A 26,412-nucleotide genomic window follows, 5' to 3' on the forward strand; every position below is an offset into this window, starting at 1 on the left:
TCTGTAGTCACCTCACTCCGACTTTCGCCAATCTGTCGATAAAACTACGAAGGGAGGTGATACTGGTGTCCCTGTGTCCTTCTTCATCTGGACCATTTTTTCTGAGCTTTGGGACGATGGTATGGTACATCTCCCACAGCACATTCCCCACGCTGAGCTGGTGCCCTCATCTCTTGTGGGCTGTTAAATGCCCTGCTTCGCTTTCGCCTCCCCCTGGCAAAAAGGCTCCGGGTCCTTTCCCTGCAGTTTCCCAGTGCTCCTTTCCCACTGCAAACCTGCCAGGAGGAAAAGCAGGACTTTTTGCTCCAGGAGGTGATGATCCTCAGTCAAGCTTTATCCAACTGACAGCCACATTAGCAACCAGCAAGGAGCCCATGAGCAACCTGAGGCTTAATTTTCATAAAACTGAGCCATTTATTTCTCTAATCCCATTGCACGGCTAAAGAAGCCTGACTGTCCAGGTGGAGCAGCAGAGGCTGCCACACTCCATCTCTGCCAGCTACTCCCTGTGGCAGTTTGGCATTACACTGCGTTTGTGCCAAGGAAAATGCCAGCAGGGGCCACGTCCAGACAAAGACATAACTGGATCAGTCCTTATGTTTGAGATGAAGGTCCTGTTATGCCACTGTCACCATGAAATAGGGCCTCAGATATGCCCCTTTTACACAGTCCAACTGGTTTAACAGCAGTTTGGAGAAACTGGGAATCCAGTTGCTCATAGCAGCATTGATGGCAATGTATGGTTTGGTGGGATAAGAAAAACGAAGCTCAGAGAATAACTGATCTCTCATCCTAATTAATGTCCATGTAAAGACTTGCACAGTAAAATGAGACTTATGACTCACCTCTCTTAGCCCTAAGCAGCTCTGGAGGAAATGTTCATTTTACAGAGAAACAAACACAAGGCAAGAAGCAAAGATAACCCGCCCACTATGAGCACTTCGGTTTGAACAGAAAGACCTATCTTTTGTAGGAGGGCACAGCATTTTCCGGAGGATGGAAACCCCGGGGTGGTAATTACCTGATTCTTCAATGTACAAACCAGAAGGAAAGAATGAGTGTCAGGGGAAAGAACATGTCTTGGTATTTACAAAAACAAGAGACATGCCCGAACCGCGCAGCTGAGATCCTGATCCCGATGGCAGTCTCAAAACTCCCAAACTGGAGGTTTATCTGGTTTCACTTCAGTGCCCCTTACAGATAAAAGCCAAGACCAAAGTCTAGAGAGTTCGAATGCTGGCCTCGGACTTGGGCCTATATTTGTGGCAAACTGTGATAACTTATAAGAAGATCACTAGGAGGAAATACATGTATCACAAAAAACCTGTTAGGCAGATGGCTAAGAACCTAAAATTCCAGTCTAGACTGGAGTCTGCTGCAGGCTAAGTCACTTACAGCAGAGAGAAACAAAAGTTTAGGAGGATTAAACAATTAGCAATTTATTGGAGACTGTGCAGGAAACATTGCTGTAAAGTCTTTCTTGTCTGGGATGAGTTAGCTACAGACATGTTTCCTCTCAAAGCCTTTGTAGATTCAAGAACATCACTAGCAAGATCCCAGAATTACTGACAGTAGTTTAGGTCCCTATTTGGCTTTTTCCTCAAAAAGATATAGCAGCATCACTGTTTTTGGACTACAGATCTGGAAGGCCAGCTGTCTTTTGCTTCTTTGATACTCAGTTCCTCAGAGATCCAACTGCCCGCACTGTAGCATCTCATGCTATAAAAAAATGCAGCAATGTCCTTTGTGAAAAAGGCAAAAGATCGGGGGGACAGGCAATTTGTAGGAAGAACCAAAAGATTATAGGTAACTGTAGGGATTTTGGGATTTGGCTTAAATGAAGAGTAGGAAAAATACTGCTAGGTAGCAAAGAACATAGCAGCATGCAGACAGAAGGTGGGTTAGAGTTCAGGAGGCTGGCGTGCTCCTGGGGTTTGGGTTCAAGAAATCAGGAGTGCAGAAAAGGACAATCCGAAGCATGAGACTGAGCCAGGGGAGATAAGCAGGGCAGGGTTTTGTGGACAGAGGGGGAACAAGGAGGCTACAGGTAAAGAAATTGGTGGCTGTGGAGGGCAGAAGACCACAGTGAAGTGAGAACATTACATTTTCAGATGTGAAGCCAGAACATCACACCTTCAGAAACAAGACAATGCTGTGCGGGATACGAGAGGTAACAAACACGCAGCAGAAGCCATAACTCAGGATAGAAGAGCTTTACACCAGATGCTGTGTGGAAGCTGAAGGTGAAGTTTCACTCTGGTGATGGTTTGGTGATAGAGAGAATTATCACTGATTTTGCAGAACAGTTTCCCTTATAGCTGCTTGTTTAACAACCCGCAAATCTTCCTGAAAATGCCTTTTCCTGCAACTGAAACTTTTCATGTTTGCACTGAAGCAAAAACTATGTGTGCCTGTTTTGAGAGTATGTAAAACTTGAAGACATCATTCTTATGACAATTTTCGTAAGCTGTCCAGAGCTACAAAGAAAAATATCCTTTCACTAAGATATCGAGCTTTTTTCCCTTTGAATACATTAATTTTACTAGAATAAAACACCCTACCAAAGTAAATTTTCACATGCAAATTAACCTTACTTAGGAGAAATGCATTTTGATAGGGCTGCAATGGACGTAGAAAAGGGAGTTTGCAACCGTGTGGGGTAATAGGGAAAAAGTCCTGAGACTGAAATATCACCTTGCGCGTAGATAATACTTCTTGGTGGGTATCCAGTAAGGTGGTGGTGAAGCTGCAGGGTATTTCACACAACAGTGCTGTATCCGTTTCACAAACAGGCTGGGCAAGAACAGGCTCCAAGGAAAAATGTGCCCCAGTGCAATCGTAAAGGACTTGAGTCTTTAGAAGAAATCCAGGGAGACAACGCTCAGCTGAGGATTAGCTGTGAGGGTTGTATCTGCACCACCACAGCAACGTTTCTCTGTGGCTGTGACTGGTATTAGATAAAGAAGGTTTTGGCAGCCTGGGGTTGTTAATTTAACATTTGCATAGCCAAGAGTGAGGAAAGAAACGTATGACACGGTGCCATTTATTATTAAAAACCTCAGCAGTATATTTGATTTTTGGAGGGTTGCCCTTTATCTTCCTGTCACTTGTTCCTTACCCTTGTTGGTTCCTCTTTCCACAGTCACATGTTCCCCTCTAGCTCAAGGACATGATTTTCAGGCCGAGTTACAGCTATGCTGCTGATTTTACATTCATTAGACTGTGCTCTGTTTCTGGTGTTATTCTGCCTCTTTCCATTGCCACAGAGCTCCCTGCCACATAGAGAAACTATTGTTTGCAGTAATGACCTTGACTTGCAGGACATGGCAGTTGATTTTGAGAGAAATCCTTCTGGTAGGAACAGGATTTGAGGGGGAAATGCCAGCACTTGGGCAATTGGGAACCTATCCAAGATCATGGTCTTTTGGGCAACACTGTCCATGGTGGCAATACATTTGTGTCTCTCTTTTTCCTTCTGAAAGTTTTTCCACACCTATCATTCCTACCACTCTCAAACGTCTCCTCCAAGAAGGGGCTGGCAATTTTTCTTAAAAACAGAAACTGAGCAATCTTCTCTCTCTCTCTCTCTCTCAAAAAGATCAGGGAAGAAAGACACGGTCCTCTTCTTCCTCCTGTTGTAGCAAAGGGATTGTTCACCCAGGGAACAGAAGAACTGTGGTCATTTACTTCTTCAGCCCCAGGGGAGGTTCAAACGCACGTCTCCCCCCGGGGCAGGAGAGCCCTAGTGACCAGGTGGCAAAGCACCACTTTCAGTGTACTAAATATAAAGACCCTGCAACTGCCCTTCAAGAGTAACACGCGTGTTGTCAGCGCACTGCCCAGGCAGGGTCCTCTCAGGACACTTTGGTATTGCTTCACTTTGTGGATCTTGGAGAGGTGGAGGAAGAAGTCAGCTGCCCAAACCACAGCAGAGCTGAAGTTGTTTTAAAAAATTCCAGTTCAAACAACAACATAGGCAAACAGTTTTAAGGTCAAACATGGACACCTCATGTGTCAATGTATCTTCAGGGCTAGTTTGCTGCTGGGCACGTGCTTTCTGCATTGCCCTTTTGAAACCAGCTTCTGAAGCAAGAGTTGGGTCGGCTTTGGAGCGGAAGTCCAATTTTTGGCCGTGTCTCTGTGCCTGGTTTACTTCAGTCATCAATACTGTTTGAATGAGAGTCCTCTATTGACTATTTATAGTTCTAAACAAGGAAAACAAATACTGTCTCTTCAGATGAGCTGCCAATGTCTCTGTAATTCCCGCAGTTGTAGTGCTATGATTGGAATTTGGTGCCAGATGCATGGATTCCTCAGACAAACAGCTTTCTGGCAGGAGAGAGGAAGATCTGGCTCTGGCAAGCCTGTTTATGTAAAAAGTTGCCATGTTACTGTCTGTCATTACCTGCATTGATTTGCTCTGAAGAAGCAGTGAAGCTAGACACCAACTACTGGATAAAAATAGAGATGGCAAACACCTTCACACATGCGCTCACCTAGTTAATCCCATCGTAACCACTAAGTGACCCTGAAAGGGTAGCTATAGACAAACGTTTTTGTTTAGGCACCCCAATGGTAAGAGGAAAGATTAATTTATACTGATTGTTTTCTTGCTGCTGCGGATGGAGATGGTGCCCTTTGTGCTCCTGACAAGGCACAGAAAGAGGGAAGGGGGGGGGGTGGAGAAGGGGGGGGGGGGGAGAGAGAGAGTGATCCTCACTGGATGGTGTTGGCCAAATAAAGTCAGACTCTTTCCCGGAGCAGAGTTTATGTGGACAGCTGCTAGAAGAAGAAAGGTTGGCTTCAGAGCCTGGATCCCAGAAATCACTGGTGAGAGAACAGAAGAGTCTTCAGGAATAAGGAAGGGTCAGCAAATAGTGGACAGGCTAAATCAGGTCACTCAGGAGAGGGTCAAAGTGAAGGCAGAGAAAGGCATCAGTTTTCAGGGGCAGATTGATTCCCCTCCCACTCGTGTCTCGCCCTCCCCCAGCCTCCAAGCAGCTGAAAAGGATTCTGCCTTTTAGTTGGCAAGAAGTCAGCAAGTGACCTGTTGTTAAGCTCTGGGAAAGCTGGTATGGTTTGTTTGCTCCACCTTTTTCTTTGAGGAACTTGGTGTATGCATGAGTGCTATGAAAGTTAGCCGCTGGCCAGCCCCCACAAATCCCCCATCCTGGCAGGATGAGGAAGTCACGCTGAACCCTGCTCACCGTCTGTGAGCATGGGGGAGCATCAGCCCCACTCACTCTTCTGGATCCCTTGCATCTCGCTCTCACACAGGGAGGAATCACGATTCCCGCTGAGTTTTCAGAGTTGTCACAGTTTGTGTTTTTCCACTACTGCACCAACCAGTGATTCCTTTAGCTGGGGTTCTGAGAGCCCTTCCTCAGTGCTACTCCTGGTGCCTCTTCCTAGCTCACGTCACCCTTTGCAGGAGACTAGAAGACCCAGAAACCATGATAGCTTTTACCACCCAGTGCTGTTGAAGGAAGTGTTGAACCAAGGGGCTCCAGCTGGCAGTTTACCTTGAAGTTGTGTGATGAGCTCCTTGCAGACCAGGAGGTTTGGCTGTGGCCTGCCAGGAGTGTATTCCAGTGGGAGTTTCCCCAGGGAGTTACCGGTCTGGCAGCTGCTCGCCTGCCCCGGCACGCCTTGTCTCCTGCCTGGCCCTGTCCTGCCTCTCCCCGACCGCTTCCCACCCACAGCCTCTCGCCGAGGGCTGGCTGTGCTCCCTGACAGGCCACCTGTCCTGGGGCCACCCGCAGCCCTGGCCCCTGCACCAGGAGCCCCCTGGGAGCTCCCTGCCCGGGCCTCCTCCAGCAAAGCTGCACTCAGGCCCTGTCGCGGAAAGTCCGCCTCTCTTCTGGCAGTCTGCCCCAGTCGTGGTTTTTTCCCTTCCACAATTTTACTGAGATTTCTTACTTTTAAACCCAGTTGTCATTTGCTACTTTCTGTTTTAACAGGCTCCTGCTGGCTGACTCCATGGGCACAAAGGCAACCAAAGCACTCACCTGGCACTACAGCATGCTCTCAGTGAAAACGGGGGTGGGGTGGGGGAATTCAAGAATGATATTTGACCAGGCATTACTGAAGCTAAGATTTGTCAATTCATAATTTTAACACTCCATGGAGTCTGTTGTTTAAAACCGTATACAGGAAATCTGAGCTGTAATTTTCCCCCATCTTTGATCAACATGCCAGCGTGCTGCTGTGAAGTGAAATAGTGTAGGCTGACGGATGAGAATTTTCCCCCAAGGGCATTGCGTTAGGAACGCAACAGTGCTGATTTAGCAAGGAAATAAATCTTGAAATATGTAAATGCTGCTGTGTATGTGCTTTTATGGCACTTGGGGAAGAAATCGAAATAATTTCAAAATACAGTAGCCTTCATTCTACAGTTCTTTAGCATTTTAACACTTGTATGTTCCCTGAAATGAGCAACTGCATGCTGGAAGATAGAGCTATGCTTTTGTAACAGTTGTAACTTGAAACATCTCAATATGCTACCTTTGTAGTCCCTCACAGGTTGAGCTCTCCATAAACAGAGATCTTGGTGCAACGATGGGAGGATGAAAGCCAGGCTGATACCAGCGAAGGGCTGGGAGTTCCCAGCCCTAGTAGCACAGGTGTAGTTATTGCTAAATCCCTGTCTTGTTTATTAATAACATTTAAGGGTAACAGTATTTTAGTAAGAATGCCTCTCCTACAGTTCAAACTCGCAACCCTCTCTCCACACAGCCGCTTTTGAGTGCTGTTCTACCGTCAGGAGGTCCAAGGAACTAACAGGGCTCCTGCTCTCGAATTTACTTAGCAAGTCACGCTGTCTCTGAAGGAGAATTTTTCCCATTTAGGTACTTGTAGCAGAAACTTGAGACTATAGCCTTTTGAAATGACATTGCACACACCCGATGAGATTACATCAGCTGCATTGCAACTTTGAAGATAAATGAGAACTGAATATTCTATAAGTTTTCTTGCCAAGTTGTACTAACTTTGGGTAGCAGGTATCAGTATAGGAGCTGGCTTCATTATGAGTGCCTGGTACACACAGATACACCAACATAAGGTGTGAGAGGCACCAAATCGAGCTTTGTGACGGATCCTCCTGCTCCAGAAGAAGTGTAAAGGGGACAAACTCCGGTTGTTCCCATAAACTATTCTGCTGGGGTTTTTTTGTTTTGGGGTTTTGTTTCTTCCCTACTGCCATCCATTACAACATTCAGACAAAGTTTCTAAGGAGAAAGAACAGCGCTTTGGCAAACAAGACCTGACTCTTTCTGCAGTATGGCTACGTGGCATGTGGAGTTCAAGATTGCCTATTGTTTCTTTTTACACTGTTCACAGCTCTTTACAGCTCACGTGGGTTGGACACAGTACCTCTTATAAGAAACAGCGTACTGGAACTGCAAACATTGAGCAACACATACCACAGCAGTTTTGGATGGTTAAGCCAAACTTTTCTAGCATAGCACGATCAACTCAATTTCAAACAATGCTTCTGAGGAAAGCTGGCTGTGAACAACTCAAAGCTATTCTTACGTTGTTTTGCATCCCACTAGGTCTTACATATAAACCAAGTGAGGCTTTTAGTGATTTGCAGCATCCAGAGGAGGTTACCTTGCGCTCAATTCTCAGAACAGGTAATAGCATTCCATTAAAAGCACACTGGTTGTGGAGCATACTGAGGTACCGATCTCACCCCTCCTAACTGGAAAAAGCCATTAGCCTCTGCTTGCGCTCCACACCCTCCTTTGCCAATACAGAACCAGACTCCTGACAGTCTCAGATACAACCAGTACTTCAACCTGTACCTCGGCGCTTCTGCCTGATCTCTGCATAGCTTTTCGAGACTAGGTAGATGTTTACAGATGTCACAAGGCTTTGCCTGAATTCCAGCTATGCCATGTAACCTGTCAAACCCCACCTTGATTAGAGTTCTAACCACTAGAATTATTTTTATTAGAGATGTCTAATTACACAGCCAATTTAATTACAAGGACCCCAGAGTTAATGCCTGCCTATTTTAACAGCTTGATCTTGTTGAATGCTTTAAATCAGATGCCTGTATTAACATCTATTTATATTAATTACAATCCATTTCAGCCAGCTGCCATAGGATGATGGATTAGATGTTACTAACATAATTCTGTTAGCACAGAACAAAGTCATCTCAGGAAGCGAGGAAGGTTTGCTTTAGCACTATTGTGTACCTATGTACCTTCCTGTAAGGTAGGTACCTGTGTACCTATTCCTTCCTGTAAATGGCATATAGGGACAACACAACTTCTCTCCAGAACTTTTATCATCTTTGAAAGTGAATGCAGTAGCACCCACTTGCTGAGATGAAGTTTTCATCTTTAAAAGGGTAAGTTATCTTGTGCTTAATGCACTTGACATTGAGATAAACAGCTCTTGTACTCAGAATTCGTTGCCTAGTTGGCAGCCACCTTCCCTCTTCCTGATCAGCAGTGTCTCAGAGCTAGCCTAGGTCCAGGGCCTCAAGCTTCAATCGCTGATGGACAGTCTTGACAACAGGACATGCTACTCTGCCATAATCTGTTTAGAATAGCAATAAATTCATTTTAAAAGGTCGTAGTTAAGTGACTTCAGTTCACACTCGCCAGAATAAAGCCCCACGGATTCCAGAGAGCTTTGGTCTGAGCCCAGCACTGTCTTACATCCTTCAGCTTACTGGTCGGGGTAAGCTAGAGGACCCATGCTGGAAGTGCTCAAGCACCATCTCTTTAAGAATGTGAAAGTAGTCATGAGTTAGTAAATATGAATAGTTTCAGTCAAAAAATGACACCAACATATCTGTAATTAAGAACTTTCCTAGACAGGATTGCTGAAACTCCAAATCTCTACTCTCAAGCTGCATTTTTCCATTTCTCTCATCTCACTGGAATATATTCCATATATTTGGGGCAATTTACTGTAGGAAAGTTCTTCACAAAGTTAATTCTGAAAGCTATTTTACAGTTGGAATGTGTCAGCTGTTTTGAAATACACTGCCTGAACAAAGGTGGTTATACCATGTCAGTTTTCTTCCCTCCCTTGAAATTTGCATGCACCTGAAGAAACACCATTCCCTCTTAAAACATGACACAACATTCAAGACTGTAAACATGCAAACACTTCATACTGCATTTTTTCAGTAATGCCTCAGATGAACCTCAAAACAAAATTAAAGTCTTATCCATAACAAAGTAGATTTTTAAAGTCCTTTATTAATCTGAATATAAAAAGACAGAAGTTGCCTATGATATAGGACAAAGCTCTTGCTTCATGAGGAAACAAAATTTTCTTTACAAAGTGAAAAAATAAATACCCTCTCAGAGTAAGGTTTATATGCTAATGTGTCATAAAAAAGTAGAGTTTTAATATTTTGACAAAATGTCTGTGCAAAGAAACAGATGCATAAACACACATTACTGCTACATTAAGGCAATATGAAAAGTATAGTCAGAAAATTTCAGTAAAGTGACAGTGTACTTTTCTAGCTTTGATTAAGCTAGTATTGCACCCAAACATGGTCTCTAGTTCCCTCTGTACCCTGGAGAATACACTAGGAAACCAGAGCCCAAAATGCCCAAGAAGGGGGGTGGAGATTAAAAACATTTTTGCAGGAAATGACCTACCCAATAAAGATGTTAACTGAAGAAAGCATTTAAAATTATACACATCCCTTATTTTAGAAATTAATGGTACATGTTTAATAGTTTAAAATCAGTCTCCAAAAATAAAGCCAGCTTAAAGGGCAGCTGACTGCAGGTCCCAAGACCACCAGCCAAGCTGGATGTGGGAAACCTGGGAGTACCTTGCCCACTGAGAGCTGTGAATGAAGTCCCACAACAGTGCTTCCACGGGACACTGCCAACCAGAAGGCTTTCCTGACCCACCCTCAACACTTTCAGACCAACAAACTTGTCCTATCCTTCCAAAGCTATTCTCAGAATTGTTTTTTATTTAACACAATTCTGAATTAAACATAGCTGCTTGATGAAACCTTGTAACTTCAGTTTAAAAACTTTTTTTTTAAAGTAAGTTCTCTCCTCTTTAAAGCAGTTTACTAAAAGCAGAAACTATGAGCCATACTAAACTGGTATTTGTAAAAGCTAGTCTTACTATTAAAATAAATGGAGTGACTGTACTAAAAAGGATTTAGAGAGTGTAAAACAAAAGGCTGCATTGCTCTTGCTGGGTATCTCAATACATGTACACCAAATTTCTCCAGGGTTACCTAGCTTTTTGGCAACGCCACCACGCTGCAAACTTATCCATCATTCTCCATCTAAGTAACATGAATCGATTACACTTCTGCTCTCAAAAGATGTCCCAAACCATTTTGGACATGCTGAACAAAGAATATTTATGTTCAAAAATGCAGTATTTTTGCTTTTGATTGTGGATCGGTGCCAGAGTGATTTGCCTTCTTCACAATCAATGGTTGCATTTCATATTAGTGCAGTTTAAAAAGTACATGATGGGTTTAAAGTGTATATGTAGATCATATCACAGTCAGATTGAGAAGACTGGTGTGGGTTGGCAAATACACATGCTGGACATGCTCTACACGAGATCTGCAAACAGGACACAACTGCAAAGGAAAAACATTAGGAAGTTAGTTTACTTCATATTTTGAGAGTCTCTACACTTATTGGAGACTTCCCTCCATGTAGACAGTAACAGAGCACTTTTCTATAATCTCTATTTTTAAAACAGGGTATTGTGAGAAATATGCAGCTAATTCTTACCCTCACCACAAGTTAAGTTAGCACAGCTAAAACTTATCTTTCAAATGCATCATATAAACAGAACTTTCTTTAGAATTAGTTTACCACAAACAAAATTTTAAAAACAAGTTTTACTAGAATATCAATGTAAACATATTAATCCATGACTGTTAAATATACAGAAAACCAAGACTTCCACATATTTGCTAACTCACATCTTAATGGCATTGCAGTTACCTGTAATTGGGCAGCACAGGTCTTGCAGCATACTGTGTGGCCACAGGGACAAAAGGTCGAATTTATTTCTTCTTCACAACACACCATACAAAGCATGGACTCCTTTAGCTTCCGCAACTTCTCTTGCAGAGCTTTTGTTTGTTGGCAGCTAAGACCCTCACAATTGTCACAGTTCATGCTACTTTCCGAAGACTTAAGGGGGGAACTTGGTGGGGTTTGGTCGCTTCTTGAAACAAGATCCACAATGCCAGCATTATAAAGAGCTCGCCTTGCATGATCATAAACTTCTTTTGATGTTCTTTTAATGTCAAAGACATATTTTTTACCCAGATTAATGTTTTCATTCAGGAATAGAGATGCTAAGTGGCCCTTTAAGTCTCGACTATACTGCATCATGACAGCACTGGTGACAGTGTCACACCTATAAAACAATGGGACAAATGCAAACTTGGTTAGTTAATACCAATAAACTTATCCCTACAATAATTTGTTCCCAAAGTTGAAGTAACAGCACTGAAATTAAAGCAAAAAGAACAGTCTGAGGTAATATTTAAGCTCTTGAATGTTGTTTGCATGACAAGTCTACTCTGAAGAGTGTAAAATGGAAAAGTGACAGTTATTTTACATCTTCAAAAATGCAAAGTGTCTGGTAAAATGGAGTCAGCCTATGGAAGGGAATTAAGGCATTAGGCTAATATAAACAGCTAACACTTGCTTAATCCACAGTTCAGCTTGGCAACACCTCTTCACATGGTAGTTTCCAAACACTGCATTACAGAAGTCTAATTAATAATCTTTGGCATAACACCTCTTTCTTTAGACAGGCTCTCAAATTTTTAGCATAGAATCAAGTAATTGTCTTTAACCAAGTTTCCACTCAGTACTTTATATACTAGTATATCTGAAGGGAACCAGTGTGAATGTAGTGTAGAAAATTAACCCATTTGTATTTGCCACTGAGTATTTCAGCTACTCTAACCATGCTTGTCACATATTTCAGCGATATAGTTAAATCTGCAGAAGCCTATTAAGGCATATCATTTCGCTAGAAAATGTAGGAAAGAAACACAAACACAGAACACAAGGACTACAGCCTCAGCAGGCCGAAGGTCCAAGATGTAAGCTTCTGGCCAAATGCTATCGCCTAGCTAAAATTCTGCTTAAATTAAAATCAGAAACTGCAAAGAACAGCAGAAGTTACAAGCAGAGACAAAGATCAAAAAGTTAAGACTATCTAAAAAGTTACATAATGCTTTAATTGCCTGGAAAAAAGTATGAAGAATGCAAAACAGCGCAAAGGCATATAATTGCAGAGCAGAACAAGACATGCTTAACATCAGGCTCACAAAATAAGCAGTGGTTAGCTGCTGATTAGCTGCAGTGGTTAGAAAGGCAACTAGTTGATTGCTGTAACCGTATTAAAGTGATCTAAGTTGAGAAGCTGGACAGGTTTTGCCTAGTGTATGTACTTTCCCCTCTGCTTTAAGTCCAATTCTTCTCTTACAAAGTAATTGAAACTGATATGCAGTAGTTAGAGAAGACACCACTAAGTGTCTTTGACAGTTAGTTCTACTGATGAGTGTTGGACCTCACAGTAGGAATGAAAAAGGGTTTAAAAAAAAAAATCAGCCACCAAATGAGTATAGCACCCCTACCTCAAAGAACAATAGGATAAAGACAACAGGTAGCTGCTGGCCTGAAACAAAATCCTGGGCATGTGAGCAAGGACAGAGGAATTGTAGGAAGATTTAAATACATGGGATGGGAAGGTGGCACAGATAACTTCCAGCAACTAGAGAAGCCAAATAAAGGAGAGAAGGAATACATGTGCATGAGCTACCCCTACATATTCTGAAAGACAGGATCTTTCTTCTCCTTTGCTCTATCTTCCTCCCTCTTACATAGGGACAAAAAAAATGTATGTATTGTTTATGAAGTATCAAAGAACACAGTGAGTTTATATTCTGAAGTGCTGTTATTCATAGTGGTAGACTGAGAAATTTTGCTTGCCTCGTACTCCCACCCCACAAAACAGAAAGCAGCAAAAACCTGTTCAGCTTCTGGACTTAAGAGGAAAGTAGAGGTTGCAGAGACAATGAAATTTTGCAGAGAATTTCTGAAGTGCTGTCAGACAGCTGGTTGCTTAAGAACTTAACTCAAATACTGTGGAGAAGAGCAGCAGCATTTGACTCTAGTGGCAATACTGACCTGTAAAATGCATGCGTCTCTGTAATTGCTCTGTAGAGTCCACTTGCTGCCCTTGTACTGATCATCTTAAACAAGAGGACTACACTATTACCAGACTCCTTGGTAACAGTCAGATACACATTCTTCCCAGACTGAGTTGCCATTTGAACAACAGGATAAGCAATCCTATAAATGAATATAAAAAAAGAAAGGTTATTTAGCTTTTAAGGATAAGGACATTTTCCACAAACTACTATGGTGCACTTTTATCAGAAGTTACAGTGATCTCCAACTGTTGTCTGTAATGCTGGGTTGATATGAAAATCAAGAGTATTAAAGGCCAATTGTCATCTTGATTATAAGCAGGTAGTGTCCTCAGACCCTACATTCCAATAGCTCCTTTTAGTAATTCATAGAGCAGTTTTGTATATTTATGTAAAAACTAGAGGCATGCTCAGTACTTCTGAAAAATGGAAGATGAAAATGGTTCCACAAAACACATACCTGTTGATAGGACTGAAGTCATCTTTACAGATGGATATGCCTTCAGGTCCAACACCAATAAGGAGTTTTTGACCTTCACTGTCTCTCACTGAGTGCCACTCTACCCCATAGTTCTCCAGTGTTGTAACAATCTGTAGAACCTGGTATTCAGCAGAAGCTTGACTTAGACCTTCTAGTTCCTTGTGCTTTGCAATAATGCTGTTGATAAAAAGATTAAGGATAGGTGAACTAACTCAAGTATGTGTCATTACTGTCAGGAGCTTGTTTTAACATGGGTTTTTAGATGACCTAGTTAAACAGATTATTAAATGCTCCTGACCTGCTTTATCTGGCTATAGATTTCCAGTAATAGTTAACTGGAAAGAACTGAGAATTACCAAAACATCCTGAGAATGTTCAGGAGACAATACTGTGCATTTGCTTAGAAGTTAAAAAGCTACATGTAATCAAGGCTTTTCAACTAACAACCCCCCAATGTATTTACCTCAACAACCACTGAGTTCACAACTAAAAAAAAATCTACAGAAAAGCATGACACACTGAAAGTTTCTTGATATTCACGAATTGAGCTATGAAGGTGTTTTGGGAATCCTGTTTACTTCTCAGTGTAAGGGTACTAAGCCAGATAAATTCTTGTTACTTTCTTTCACAAGTGTAGGTCTAAGACATACTTGCAATATGATTACCCTGCTCCAAGTATTTAGATACCTGTATTTCCCCAAGTACTAGAGTTCAACAGCTTTTGCTTTTCACTAAAAAAAATACTCATAATTGAGCTTAAAAATAAACTGAAATCAGAGCATTAGTTAAACATTCAGGTTATACTTTAATCTCCAAAGCTATCTGAATTATTTTAACAACACAAGATACACTACAGCATCAGCAATTAAGGGCATAACAATCTTATGCTTTTGGACTCCAAAAAGGAGGTTTATCATTGTGTTCTTTTTACCTCTCCAAAATGGTAGTGGTGAGCTCTTTTGCACACAACTCTTCATAATTGTACTTGGCAGTGTTCTGGTTATAGTCTCCAAACTTCATCTGTGCCAACAATGCACTAAGTTCAATTGCATTCTCTGAAGAACACTGAAGATTACCAGCAAGAAGATCTTCTTTTATATGCAAGAAAAACATATGCCTGCAATGGAATCAGAAATGTTTGCTTACACAAGATGTTAAAAGACATTTGTAATCAAGATATGTATCAAGTAACATCTCAGATATGTTTGGTAGCCATTAGTTTGGTAATCAAGCATTTGCAATGAATGTACCAGGTAGAGAAAGTCTGGCACAAGGGAAAGAAAAGGGCCTCCATCTTATCATTCACTTACACTTAAAGATGAGGCTACAACTGAAGACAGTGTCTAAAACCACTGTTGAAAAAAAATGAGCACCTTAATATTGTGTTCTTAAGAATAAGAGCTGCTTTAACTCCTAAGGCCACTTAGTCATTTCAATTTAGAGAGTAAAATATCAATGAAATATTTGGATTAGTTTCCTATGTTTAACTTTCTTCGGTTGCCTTTTAGAAGTTGTTCTGCATTTCAGAAAAGCAAATTTGTGAAGAGCAGCCCAAAACAGCATACACACATCTATCATGCAACAAGAGAAGCCACACTTTCTCTACACAGCTGAAATGCCTCTGCCACCACAGTCAAAGGGAAGATGGTGCTTTTGCCAGTGACATGATTAACAGAATAACTTGAAACATCTGAAAAGGCATTGTGGAATAAAATACAAAGACATCTATTGTGTAAGCAACATTCATCAGACCAACCTTTATACTTGGGATCAAGGCAGGTTTGACAAATAGCTGGAAAATTCACAAAGCTGCTCTTAATTATCTAATAGGTCAGTTAATTAGACAAATCAAAGTTTCCACCAACCTTAAGAGCAGCCTGCTAATTTCCCCTATAGTCTACCTTAACATCTATAAATTCATCCTTATGTTCCCTCAGGGAAGACAATAAAAATTTCTTAGCATTTGTTCTTAAGACTCAACATATTTATGGAAACCAGATGCAGAAGTAGTTTTGTATCACTGAAAAAATTCTTTCAATAAATGAAGCCTAGTACTCACAGGCATGTGTCTTAGCTTCCACAGTAACGGGACATTTACATTTTACTCCTTCTAAAATTAAGTGTAGTCTACTTTTCTTAAAAAGCTATATTGAATCACTCATCACTGAAGTTCAAGATGCTAGTAAGTGATTAGCTTTCCTTCCAACAGCAATTTTGGATAATATCTTATGTATATCCTGTTGTAGCGCCATACAATTCCAACAGGGCAAATAAGGCTACTTTTTCACCACTATGAGCAGCTACATAACTTGCAAAATTTGTGTTCATTCTTAGCTCTACTATGATAAATGCTGCAGCTAAGAAAATACTGGCCCAAATGATGCCCTGTGTCCAGAGCTTTTGCAATCAGGAAAAAATAGGTATTATCCCATAAGCTGCCCTACACTCCTTTTCCTGCAGGAAGTCACAGCTCCAACGCTTTCTTTTGCATGCGGTTTGAGGCATGCTAGAGCTTCATTGCAGTTGTGACACAAGTGCTTAATTGCATCACCCTGATGTCTGGACATCAATCTCACTTCAGCAGTTCTCATGGGGGTCTGGTGGAAGCCAATATCCTTGCTCTGTGCAGGATACAAGTTCAGGTGGCAAGAGGACCAGAACTTCAGACAGTACTGTTGTCTCCACTCTTAGCAGGTTATTCCTTGTTTAGGCTTTTCTTGGAGCAAGTCCCATATCTCTGCTCCAATCCCTTTCTCCTACCTTGCTAATTTGTAACTTTTGGCTTGGGCCACAGAAAGGCTTATCTGTAGCTTTTAAAATGCATAGGTTGTACACACTCCTTTCGGGGTTCAGTCCATAAACCCAGACAAAGTACTTGATGAATTACTAAAGCACTATGGCCAAAATAAATTCAAATAGTAGGCATTTCCCTAATTCCAATCAACATTTCATAAAATAAATGGCTTTTCATGCACTTCTGATCCTCTGTTAATACCAGAACAGGTTTTCCAGTCATTGTAACTATGTACTAATTACACATAGAGTATTTCAAAGAAATGTCTGACAATTTTCTTCTCATTAGCTGACACGTTTACAACTACCACACCTAAATGCTTTATCTTCAGTTTATTTTACACATATGACAGCACTGACTACACAGGGAAAAGTCAGTCTTCTCCCCTTGCTGGGAAGACCTTACTGACATCAAGAGGGGAGCTGAAAAACAAAAGATCGCTCCTGCAAATACAGATGCATTACAGAAACAACTACAGCAGAGGCATGGCTTGCCACGTTCCATTACTAAAAAGCCAGCAATAGCATAGGTAGACAAACGAGTTTAAGGTACAATGTAAAATAGCATCACAACAGCTAACGCGCAGTAACTTCCCATAACTGGCTCCTATTACATAAGGGAAAACATCTCAGAGACTAAGCTACTTTGCATTTTTCTGATAAAGGGGACAAAGGTATGGCATGTATAAGGGACAGTTATTGCAAAGTAACTAAAGCTATGCAAGTTCATGTCCTGGCTTACTCTATGGAAAGCTATTTTGTTGAGTCAGAGAAAACAGACAAACACCCATATTTAACAGTCCATCTCACAAAGTCATTGGTCTGCACCCAAAAAACCCATTGCTGGCCCAAGCCCATTGCCTAAACTGCACTCAGAATAGGTCAGGAACTAGTTAACATATGGCCTGCCAGTTTTTGAGTGACAGTGAATGACTTCATACTGGTCTGCTACAGCAGCTGCCCTGAACCAAAGTTCAAGCTGCAAATTCACTGGGTGTTCTTTTTTTTAAATTATTATTATTTTGAGTCCCTAAGTGTGTTTGAGGAGGGAAAAGCATCTAAAAATTGAAAGACAGCAAGGGTCGCAAACATTTTATACATCTGAAAAAGTGATTCTGATTAGTCCATCCAGCCTTTCTAAGATTGCACTTCTCCAAAGTTGTATTTATACATTGCAAAATCATCCCCCTTCAAGGTTCAAAACATGACACCAGCCAGAATCTGATTACAAAAGCAGATTTTTTTCTTTTTACACAAAACAAAGTCTTTTGATCCTTAAACAGAAAGGCAAAGGAATGTGCTTTTTATTGCTGAATACAGTCAAGCAAAACTAAAGCATTAGGAGCCTTGAGGCAGTTCCTTATCTGATTCTCCAAAGTCTAAAGAACCCAACAGATCATCTGTAGAAAACCTGACCATATTATAGATTCTATTAGTTACCAGAAAGTATTTATGCAAGTTTTTGTAAATTAGATTGTGACCTAATCACTTAATAGCACTTAATCCACTGTCCATCCTCTCTCTAGGAATATCTAGATACAATGAAAATATTGTTAAAGCTTTTCCCACCTCTAAAGATACCCAGATTGTGCAGTAAAAGGGTACTCAGTTTTTCAAGGAATTATTTCAGTGTTAGTATTTTATGCTTAATGGAATTTTTACCAAGCAGGTTTTAAAACAATGAACTGTTTTAAAACTGAAAACTGAACTGTTTAACTGAAGTCCTCTAAAGAACATTCGCAACACTGCTGGTAGAATGACTTAGTCTGACCACCATACAAGAAACTAATTGTTTTTGTTTCTGCATCATTCACCACTTCAGTTATACATGACACATTAATATTACCTGTTATAAATTTGACCAGTAACTCAACTCAGACAAAAGCTGTTTCCTACCCCCCGCACACCAATATTCTCTTCGCACATTCTGCAGCTTTGTTACCACTCTTGCCAAAGTTTCATTTCACCTTTAAATCTTCATAGAAAACAAGCCTTCACTTTTCGATTACTGTGGCTCCTAGTCATCTTAACATCTGCCAGACATGTTGGGACATTGAACTAGTGGCAGCTTTAAGAACAAACAGAACTTTCCATTGCACTTGTAGCCCGAGTTCTACACATGACAGCATTAAGACAAGAGACAGTCTATATAGCCTAGAACAGCATTAGTTCTGCCCCCTACCCCAAACCTCATGCTAGCTAGATATTCCTGTATATTCAATTATAGAACATTTTGGTAGTTCAAAACAGTACACAGAAATACTGATTAGAGGACAAAGCATCAAGTTTGCCAAAGCTATACTTCATTAGTCACTGCCCAGGCAGAATTTCTTCCTTTCCAAAGGAAGAATTTAGAATTAGAACAGGATCACATGCTTTCTTCAGGCACTAGTTACACTAATGATTTTATATTCATTTTGTATCCTTATTTTTGCCCCAGTGCTTTTCATACAATTTAAGTTCCATGTGCATATTAAAACTCAGTAAAATCAAATGTACAGTGTGATTAATGTATTTTAGTTGCACATAAATAATTTGATACGAATGCTGTAGAAAAGGGAAGCTGCAAGGAGATTTCAGCAGATGGCCCATCTTACAAAAAACTGCAGCTACCAAACTGAAGAGACAAACATAGATATCACATCAATTGCTTTTTGCCTCCCTCTGAAGTGATTTATGCAGGCTGAGTATACTGAACACCACTACCAGAAACAGATGTCAGTATTTCACTACAATGAAATTCCTACAGGAAGCAAATCACTTGGTTATTGCTGACTGAATTGGCAATAACAGCCCTGCAAAATAGAGTGCTAGGAAAAGTGTAGAATATACATAATACAAGATTAATTTCTCCTTAACTCATTGAAGACAGTTATGTGCATCAGGATTCCAAGTTCTGCACTGAAAACTTTGTTTCCATTACTTTAATCAAGGAAAGGAAAACAAGGCAAATAAATCTAAAGACTATACTAAAAGTTTTAAGCTCTAAACTCAGCTGCCAGTGGAAAGTGACAAACCCCAATCCTTTATCAATAGAAGTATCTGTATATGATTAATGATTCCTAAACTAGAAATATAGCCAAAAGAACCCATTCTCTTGCCAGACTACTGGCAAGAATCTTAGCGTACATCCCAAGGAACTGTCTGTTCTCTTTGGGGTATGACACTCCCTACCAGAGGGTAAGGCTCTTTCCTACTGTAAATTAAATTTACAATTCTCTGTAGTCTAAGGGAATCAAAATTAAGAGGCATTGTTCTATGTAAAAATATATTGATAAAGATCTTAGCAATAGACTATAATTCTGTTTTTAAAAGCAGATATAAGGCCACTCCATATGAAAAAGCAAAGCTATGCACAGTTACTATTATGTTCCTCAGTATCTTTGTTCTTATTTGCTCTCAGCAGACTGGGTGAAAGGTTACCAACTGCAATTCAACTCTGATTTAGACAAACAGATCCATTAAACTCACCCTGGTGTCTATCACAGCAGACTTACTGCACTGTAACAAATACCATGACACTGCTGCACTGGCTAGCCAATGCTATAGGATAATAGGATGTTTTTCTTATTTTCTACCTACTACAAGTATGTAGCCACACAAAGTATTTTACAAGCCAGTTCTGAGTTTTAACTAATTCATCAATACAGCTGGATAACACTGCAAAAACAATGTACTTTGTAAATATAATTCAAACACCAGGAAACATCACACACAACTTCCAACAGCTTCCAAAACAGTAATTACCTATCTCAAGGCTGGCAAAATACAGCTATTTTGAATGCTTCATGAGATTATGTGGCTCACTGAAATCTGACATACTATTTTAAATTGTCATGGCTTACATACGAATATGTGATTTTCAGTCATATTACACAAGACAAATAACTGTGCCCATTTTGAAGTACATGTGGGTAAATCTTACACTGCTCAAAAAACGATTCACTTCAACGCTCTTTCTACTTTTGTGCGATCACTGCAATGTCGACTTTATCCTGCCAGACTTAGGACCGTTGTTCTCCTGGACGACCGTTTGGCACAATTCGCCTCTTGGGCGGCTGGGCACACACTCTCGTTGTTACGGCGGATGCAAGTTTCAGGGCTTCTCCGCCGCGTGTTTCACAAAGAAAGCTGTTAGCCAGAGAAGAACTTTCCGCCCCGAGACAGAGGTGCAGGCCAATCAGGAGTTGAGCTCCCCGGGCTGCTGGGCCGTGCCCCAGCGCCGGGGCCACCGATTCGCCCCGCCGGCCGAGGAGCCGTGAGCCGAGGTTACTCCCAGTCGATGACCTGGAGTTACACCGCGCGGCCTGCCCCGCGGGGAGGCGCGCGGCCCCGGCCGCGGGGCGAGCGCCAGGGCCGCACCCCGCTACCGCGGACGCCGCCCTCTGCGAGCCCAGCGCAAGCTGCACGGCTCCTCCCGGCCTGTCGGGGTCACCGCCAGCCCCTTCCCCGCCCCAGTCAAAAAGCCTCCCGAAAATGCCCCTTAGCGAAGCGTAATCACTTCTCCAAGTGCCGGATCCTCACTGTAATTCAACGCTTCATAAAATTCGATACAAAAACCACCCATAAATCATTCTGACAAAACCCCTGCTTTTTACTTTTTTCTTTTACTAACTGTTGCACTACCTATGGAGAAATAGAGAAAACAGTGAGAACGAACATGACATAAGCCAGAGCTTATGAGCTAGGTCTTGGACCACCACATTACCTGTGACCAAAAAGATAGCAGTCCTTCTCAAGCCAATGTGATTTTCCATTCAAAAAACCGTACAGTTATTCAAGCTCCTCTAAACAAGCACACTGTTCACATTTCAGACTTGTTTGTAAAACTCTAGTTGACAGCAGCAGATTAAATTTGAATAGCATTCTTGCACTGAAGCACTTTCATTCCACTGAAAGCAATTCTAAACTACAAAACCCTGTGGGGAAATTCAGTACCAGGCAGTCAAATAAAAAATTAGAAATGGAGATCCAAAGAACAACAGAAATAAACCACTTTTAACCCTGTAAAAGGAAAGGAATTGAGGTTAAGAAGTTCCCCCTCCCCATGCAATTCTCCCATTCACAAAGCACTTAGTTTGTTGCCACAGGGGTCAAAGGTACAATTAAAACCTGCTCTGCCTTTGCACTCAGTAGCAAGAAGGCTCCCTTGCATAAGAAGATTAAAACGCATGAGGTTGCGATCTTCCACTGGATTGCACACTGATTAAAGATAACAGAAGCAGAGGTTGATGTTCAGTTGCCAGATCAGCTTTTCATATAGCATGTAGAAACCTGAACATTAAATTGCTACAAACATACACCTGAGTTTTAAGTTTAAGTGCAAGACAAGGATCTCTAATGAAGCAGTACTACTGGGGTTGTCAAAGCTTCCAAAGTATATAGAAAAAAAAACTTGTAACAACCCAGGCACAACATTCACTATTAATCATGGTGAAGCATATCAACAAAATTTAGAATTACTTGCAGCTTCCCAGATTTCAAAAGCAGTCTCAACATGTATCTAATTTATATGTAAAAACAGCATCAGAGGCAGCAAATAAAAGACTGGGAGGCTTCCTCAGTCTTCTTCACACAAGGGACCAGAAGGCAACAGCTCTGCCAGAAACACCCTATACATCAGTTGTGGACAACTAAAGGAAACCAAGGATACCCCCATCACTATTTCTTTGTTGACCAGCCCACCAACTTTGCAAGTAAAGGTAAGAAACAAGGTATCAGCTGTAACTGTACAGCTAATCCTTGCAATTCTATGATATACCTATTGATTTAAAGTTCAGTGACAGGTTTAACAAGTTGTGTGTCTTCTCTTTGACACCACACATGCTTACATGCAAACTAAATATGAATGTACAGTTATGTGCATATGTAAATCCTCAAGCAGACCCAAGAAGGAAAAAAGAGTAAATCTGCTAAAACTCAGTGTCAACAGTATAGAAATATACATTAACCACAGGCACTATGGAATTCTAGGTCTGCTACATGTAGACTACTGGGCATACACAACTAAAAGACAGCTATTGCAAACTATTTTACAACTCGTATTTGTTTTTAGCAAGAACACTAAAAATACTCAGGGTGTAGACTGAACAGCCTAGCTGAAGCCTCAGGACTATTCATGTTTCCAAGACAGAATGACATTAAATACTAGTTTCAATGCCTGTTGCTCTCCAAAATTATAAGTAATTATCTCCAGAGCAGAATTTTACTAGGTCTCTCCCGATGACTGAGCCTCAATTTTAAAATTGTTCGTTAAAAACATTAGTTTTAGAACTGTCTTAATTCATACATGAAAGCAAGCTTGTCCCACCTACAACCTTTTAAAGTCATCTTTATAGTGGAGAACTACTTGCTACTTTGATATACATATACAAGCTCTGTTACATTTTAGCTACACAACCTGTCTTTTAGGCCCTAGGGCTATGTTTCACCAGTTCAAGCTCCCTATTAACTTGCACAACCTGCCAAGTCTTGCATTGACAGTGTTGAAGGCAGGAACACAGGTGTCTGCAAAAACCTTGCAAAGTTGAACAAACATCCATCAAGGATAGCATAAAAATGCCAATCATATCAGCTTTAGGTTTGAGATTCACTCTGATTTGGTCTGTGTGTGGAGACACATCCAACATGCTCAGGGTAATCTCTTCTGCCTCATCAGGTATGAAACTGTGTTGCTCCTTTTGTTCTACATAAAAATCCTTCATTATTTGGTTTTATACTTATTCTCATTGAGAATATTTAATTAAATAAGAGGATGAGTTTCTTTAAGGAAAATGCTCAAAAAGAGCCCAAAGATATGCCACAGATAGTAGAATTTATTTTTCCAAAGTAAGGTACATCAAAACTGGAATTTGGTTAGAATGTATTTGCCTAACTAAAGCTATTATATAGGACAACTATGGTCTAACTCCATAGCATTCTGAAAACTTCAACCAGATTGATGAGCTGAAACCACTGCTCCCCAAAAGCCTCTCCTCTGCACATGAGTTCAAAAAAATAAAACAATATATGCATGCTCCTAACTCAAGACCTTTTTCCTATGAAATAAACACCAAATCATGCTGTCAGCCTCTGACCAAATTCTTTAGGCAAATACTCTGTGCAGAACAACTGTGTTGTATCCATGGTCTTAATTCTGAAAGTACCAAGTTAAGGTGAGTAGTGAAAACGTGTTTTGGCATTATCATACAGAGACTAGATTTCAATTTGCCCCATTTATATTAACTATACTATCTAAAACTAACAGGAAAAATTAGTTGAAAGGTCAGCATTAAATATATATATGCACAGTTTTCTTTAAAGATAACTCAGTTGCAATTCATGTGGTAATCAAACTCAAGGAGTAAAAGCAAATGTTCACTACCAATCTTAGAAGACTAATTCTTAGGACTGGCTAACAGTATAACAATTTCGTTAAGAGGACTGGCCACAGAAGTAGTGAAACAGCTGTTTCTTTTGTAGCCTCAAAGGGCCTGTAGCTGTTTGGAAGTTACTGTAACACAATACCAGACAAAAAGGAATTCAGCAAGTTTTTTGCTCTGTGGGAGGAATTGTTTCCTGCCTTTCTGTACCAGTGGTTTAGAACGACCTAGAGTAACACCACTGAACAGGGGTTACTATCGGACATACAAATACCATATAAATAATTTGCTACTGGTAGCTTAGTTTCTTCCACTTCCAGGACTAAGCACTCATGGAATTACCTACACTAACTACTTACTGGTAGCTACACAATACTTACAATATTACCAGTCTTTTTTTTTTAAAAAAAGGAATGTTTAAATAACACTAAGGTTTTAAAACTACACAGAAAAGTCAAGCAAGATTACCAGAAGATGGAAGAAATAAAACCAGTGTGTAATCACTTTCGTAAGTTACAGAAATTGAAAACAATAACTTAAATCTACTTACAACCATCTTTACCTTACCTTGTCTGTTCTTGCAAGATAAGATGTGGCTCTACAAAAAACTTGACTCTTAATTTCAATCGATAAGGGGCTAAACCGTCCATCTGCTGCGAGATCCTGTTCCTCAAATTCAGCCACAGATTCTCCCCTTTGCTGCCAGTGAACTGCAGTCCAAAATAATCAACTTCTATAATTCCCAACCTTCTGCAAACCTGAAAGAAAGAGGTTCTTTATAATAAGGCTACAACACAACGATGAAAAATATCACCTGAACCAAGTATTGTTTCAGACTGCTCACTTAAAACAAAAAAAAAATCCTGCTGTAAGCATCTTTATACAAAAGATAACTTAATTACTTGGATTTTAAGTTGCATAAAAAACAGCATGTAGACAAATACCAAGAATAAAGTGGGAATTTCTCCACTAGCCGAAAACCACATGGACTTCCATGGCCAAATTCCATCCCCCCTTCTTGCTCCCAGGACAGGCACTTAAGAGGGTCAGTGGATTTCCAAACGAGGAGAGTATCTGTTATTGAACACCACAGCCAATAGCACTTTCTAGGCAAGAAGGAACAAAAAAGTACAACCCACAAGTTTTATTTAGATGCCACCAACAGACTGGGCTGCTACAGTTGGCTCTCTCCGGCATCCTCACGGCAGCCGCCGCAGCCACATCGAGGCGGTGGCGACGGAAGGGCGAAAGCACCTGGACGACAGCTTCAGCCAGCACGGCCCCAGCAGGCCACGGGGACCATCTCGGCGCCGCCCGGGCGGCGTCACCCCGGCCAGGTGGGTCCCACTCGTGCCCCCCACCCTAGGGACAGTTAGAGCAAGCTGCAGCAATGAGGCCGAGGCCTTCCCCAGGCTCCCCCGCCCGCCCTTCCCACAGGCGCTATAAAGGAGAAGGTACAAGGGTCGGAGAGCCCGAGGCGGGGGATGCAGCAACCTCTGCATCCAACATGGGGCGGGGGGGGAAGCCAGAAGGAAAGCGGGCAGGCTGCGGCGGCTCCCGCCGGCTCCCCGCCCCCACCGCCGCGGACGCCCCTGCGCAGGGTTGCGCCGCCGCACGGCCCTGCCTCGCGCCACCGCCGCCCTCCACAGCCGGGGCGCGCGCCGGGGGCGCCGCGAGCTGGCGAGGCCGTGCTCCTCGCCCCCCCCGCACCCAGGCGCGGTGGCTCGGGGAGGGAGGGGGTGACGCGCGCCCGCCGGCTCTCGTGCGCGTCTGTCAGGCACCAGCGGTCTGCGCTGCCCAACGGTCACCGTTACCTCCCCCCACCCCCCGCGCTGTCGCGCCCCTGGAGGGCGGCGGGGAGGAGCGCGCAGCGCGGCCCCTCACCTGGTTGAGGCAGTCCTCGCCGTTGGCTTTCGCCTCTACCTCCACCTCCATCACCACCGCGTCCGGCCTGGTCACATAGCACAGCATGGCTGGGGCCAGCCAGCGCCACCGCTGCCACGGACACCCGGAGCGGCCGCCGCTGCCGGCGGGGAATCTCAGCTGTCGCTACAGGCTGAGGTACGCACGCGTCCCCGGCCGCCCACGGACGCCGCCCAGCCAGCCCTCCCCGCTCCCCTACTGCTTGCGCTCCACCGGCTCCGCGCTCTCCACATATACCCTCCGTCTCCCCCTCCCCCCCTCCGAACCGCACCTGCGGACCAATCGCGAGGCGCCGCTCATCGCTGCGGGCCGCCGCCGCCACCAATCAGCGCCTCCATCCCCGGGAAACGGCGGCGGCCGGGAGGGCGTTTGTTGTGGTCGCTCTCTGGCGCCCCCTGCCGGGGCGCAGGGCCGCGGGCCGCCGGCGGGACTCCGCGCGGGCCGCCCCCCCCCCCCCCGCCCTGCCCAGCGCGGAAAGCCCCCGCCGCAGGCCCTGCCCGAAGGAGCCGGTCCCCTGGGCCTTCTTCCTCTTTAGCACCCAGCGTCTCCAAATTACCTTCATCCACCGCCACCTGCAACAGCCCAGAACTTCTTAGCCTGCAATTACGTCTGGTTAAATCAAAGCAAAGTGAGTTCTTCTAAGTGAAGGCGCAGAC

At 42.4% G+C, this 26,412-nt stretch overlaps 1 protein-coding gene across 2 annotated transcripts; it reads right to left on the reverse strand.

The window, feature by feature from the left end:
• Window positions 1-9,204: 9,204 nt before the first annotated feature.
• MYLIP (myosin regulatory light chain interacting protein) lies at window positions 9,205-25,923 on the reverse strand. Of its 2 annotated transcripts, none has more exons than XM_076330591.1 (7): window positions 25,718-25,923; window positions 24,401-24,591; window positions 14,611-14,796; window positions 13,659-13,856; window positions 13,176-13,340; window positions 10,968-11,388; window positions 9,205-10,594 (listed from the first exon to the last, which is right to left on the reverse strand). In XM_076330591.1, the coding sequence occupies exons 1-7, from the start codon at window positions 25,802-25,804 to the stop codon at window positions 10,505-10,507; spliced, it is 1,338 nt and encodes a 445-aa protein (XP_076186706.1). In that variant the 5' UTR covers window positions 25,805-25,923; the 3' UTR covers window positions 9,205-10,504. The 2 variants fall into 2 exon arrangements, with proteins under 2 accessions (XP_076186706.1, XP_076186707.1); XM_076330592.1 differs by lacking the exon at window positions 25,718-25,923 and adding an exon at window positions 24,973-25,195.
• Window positions 25,924-26,412: the final 489 nt, after the last annotated feature.

Source organism: Aptenodytes patagonicus, chromosome 2, assembly GCF_965638725.1.
Source record: "Aptenodytes patagonicus chromosome 2, bAptPat1.pri.cur, whole genome shotgun sequence".
NCBI lineage: Eukaryota > Metazoa > Chordata > Aves > Sphenisciformes > Spheniscidae > Aptenodytes > Aptenodytes patagonicus.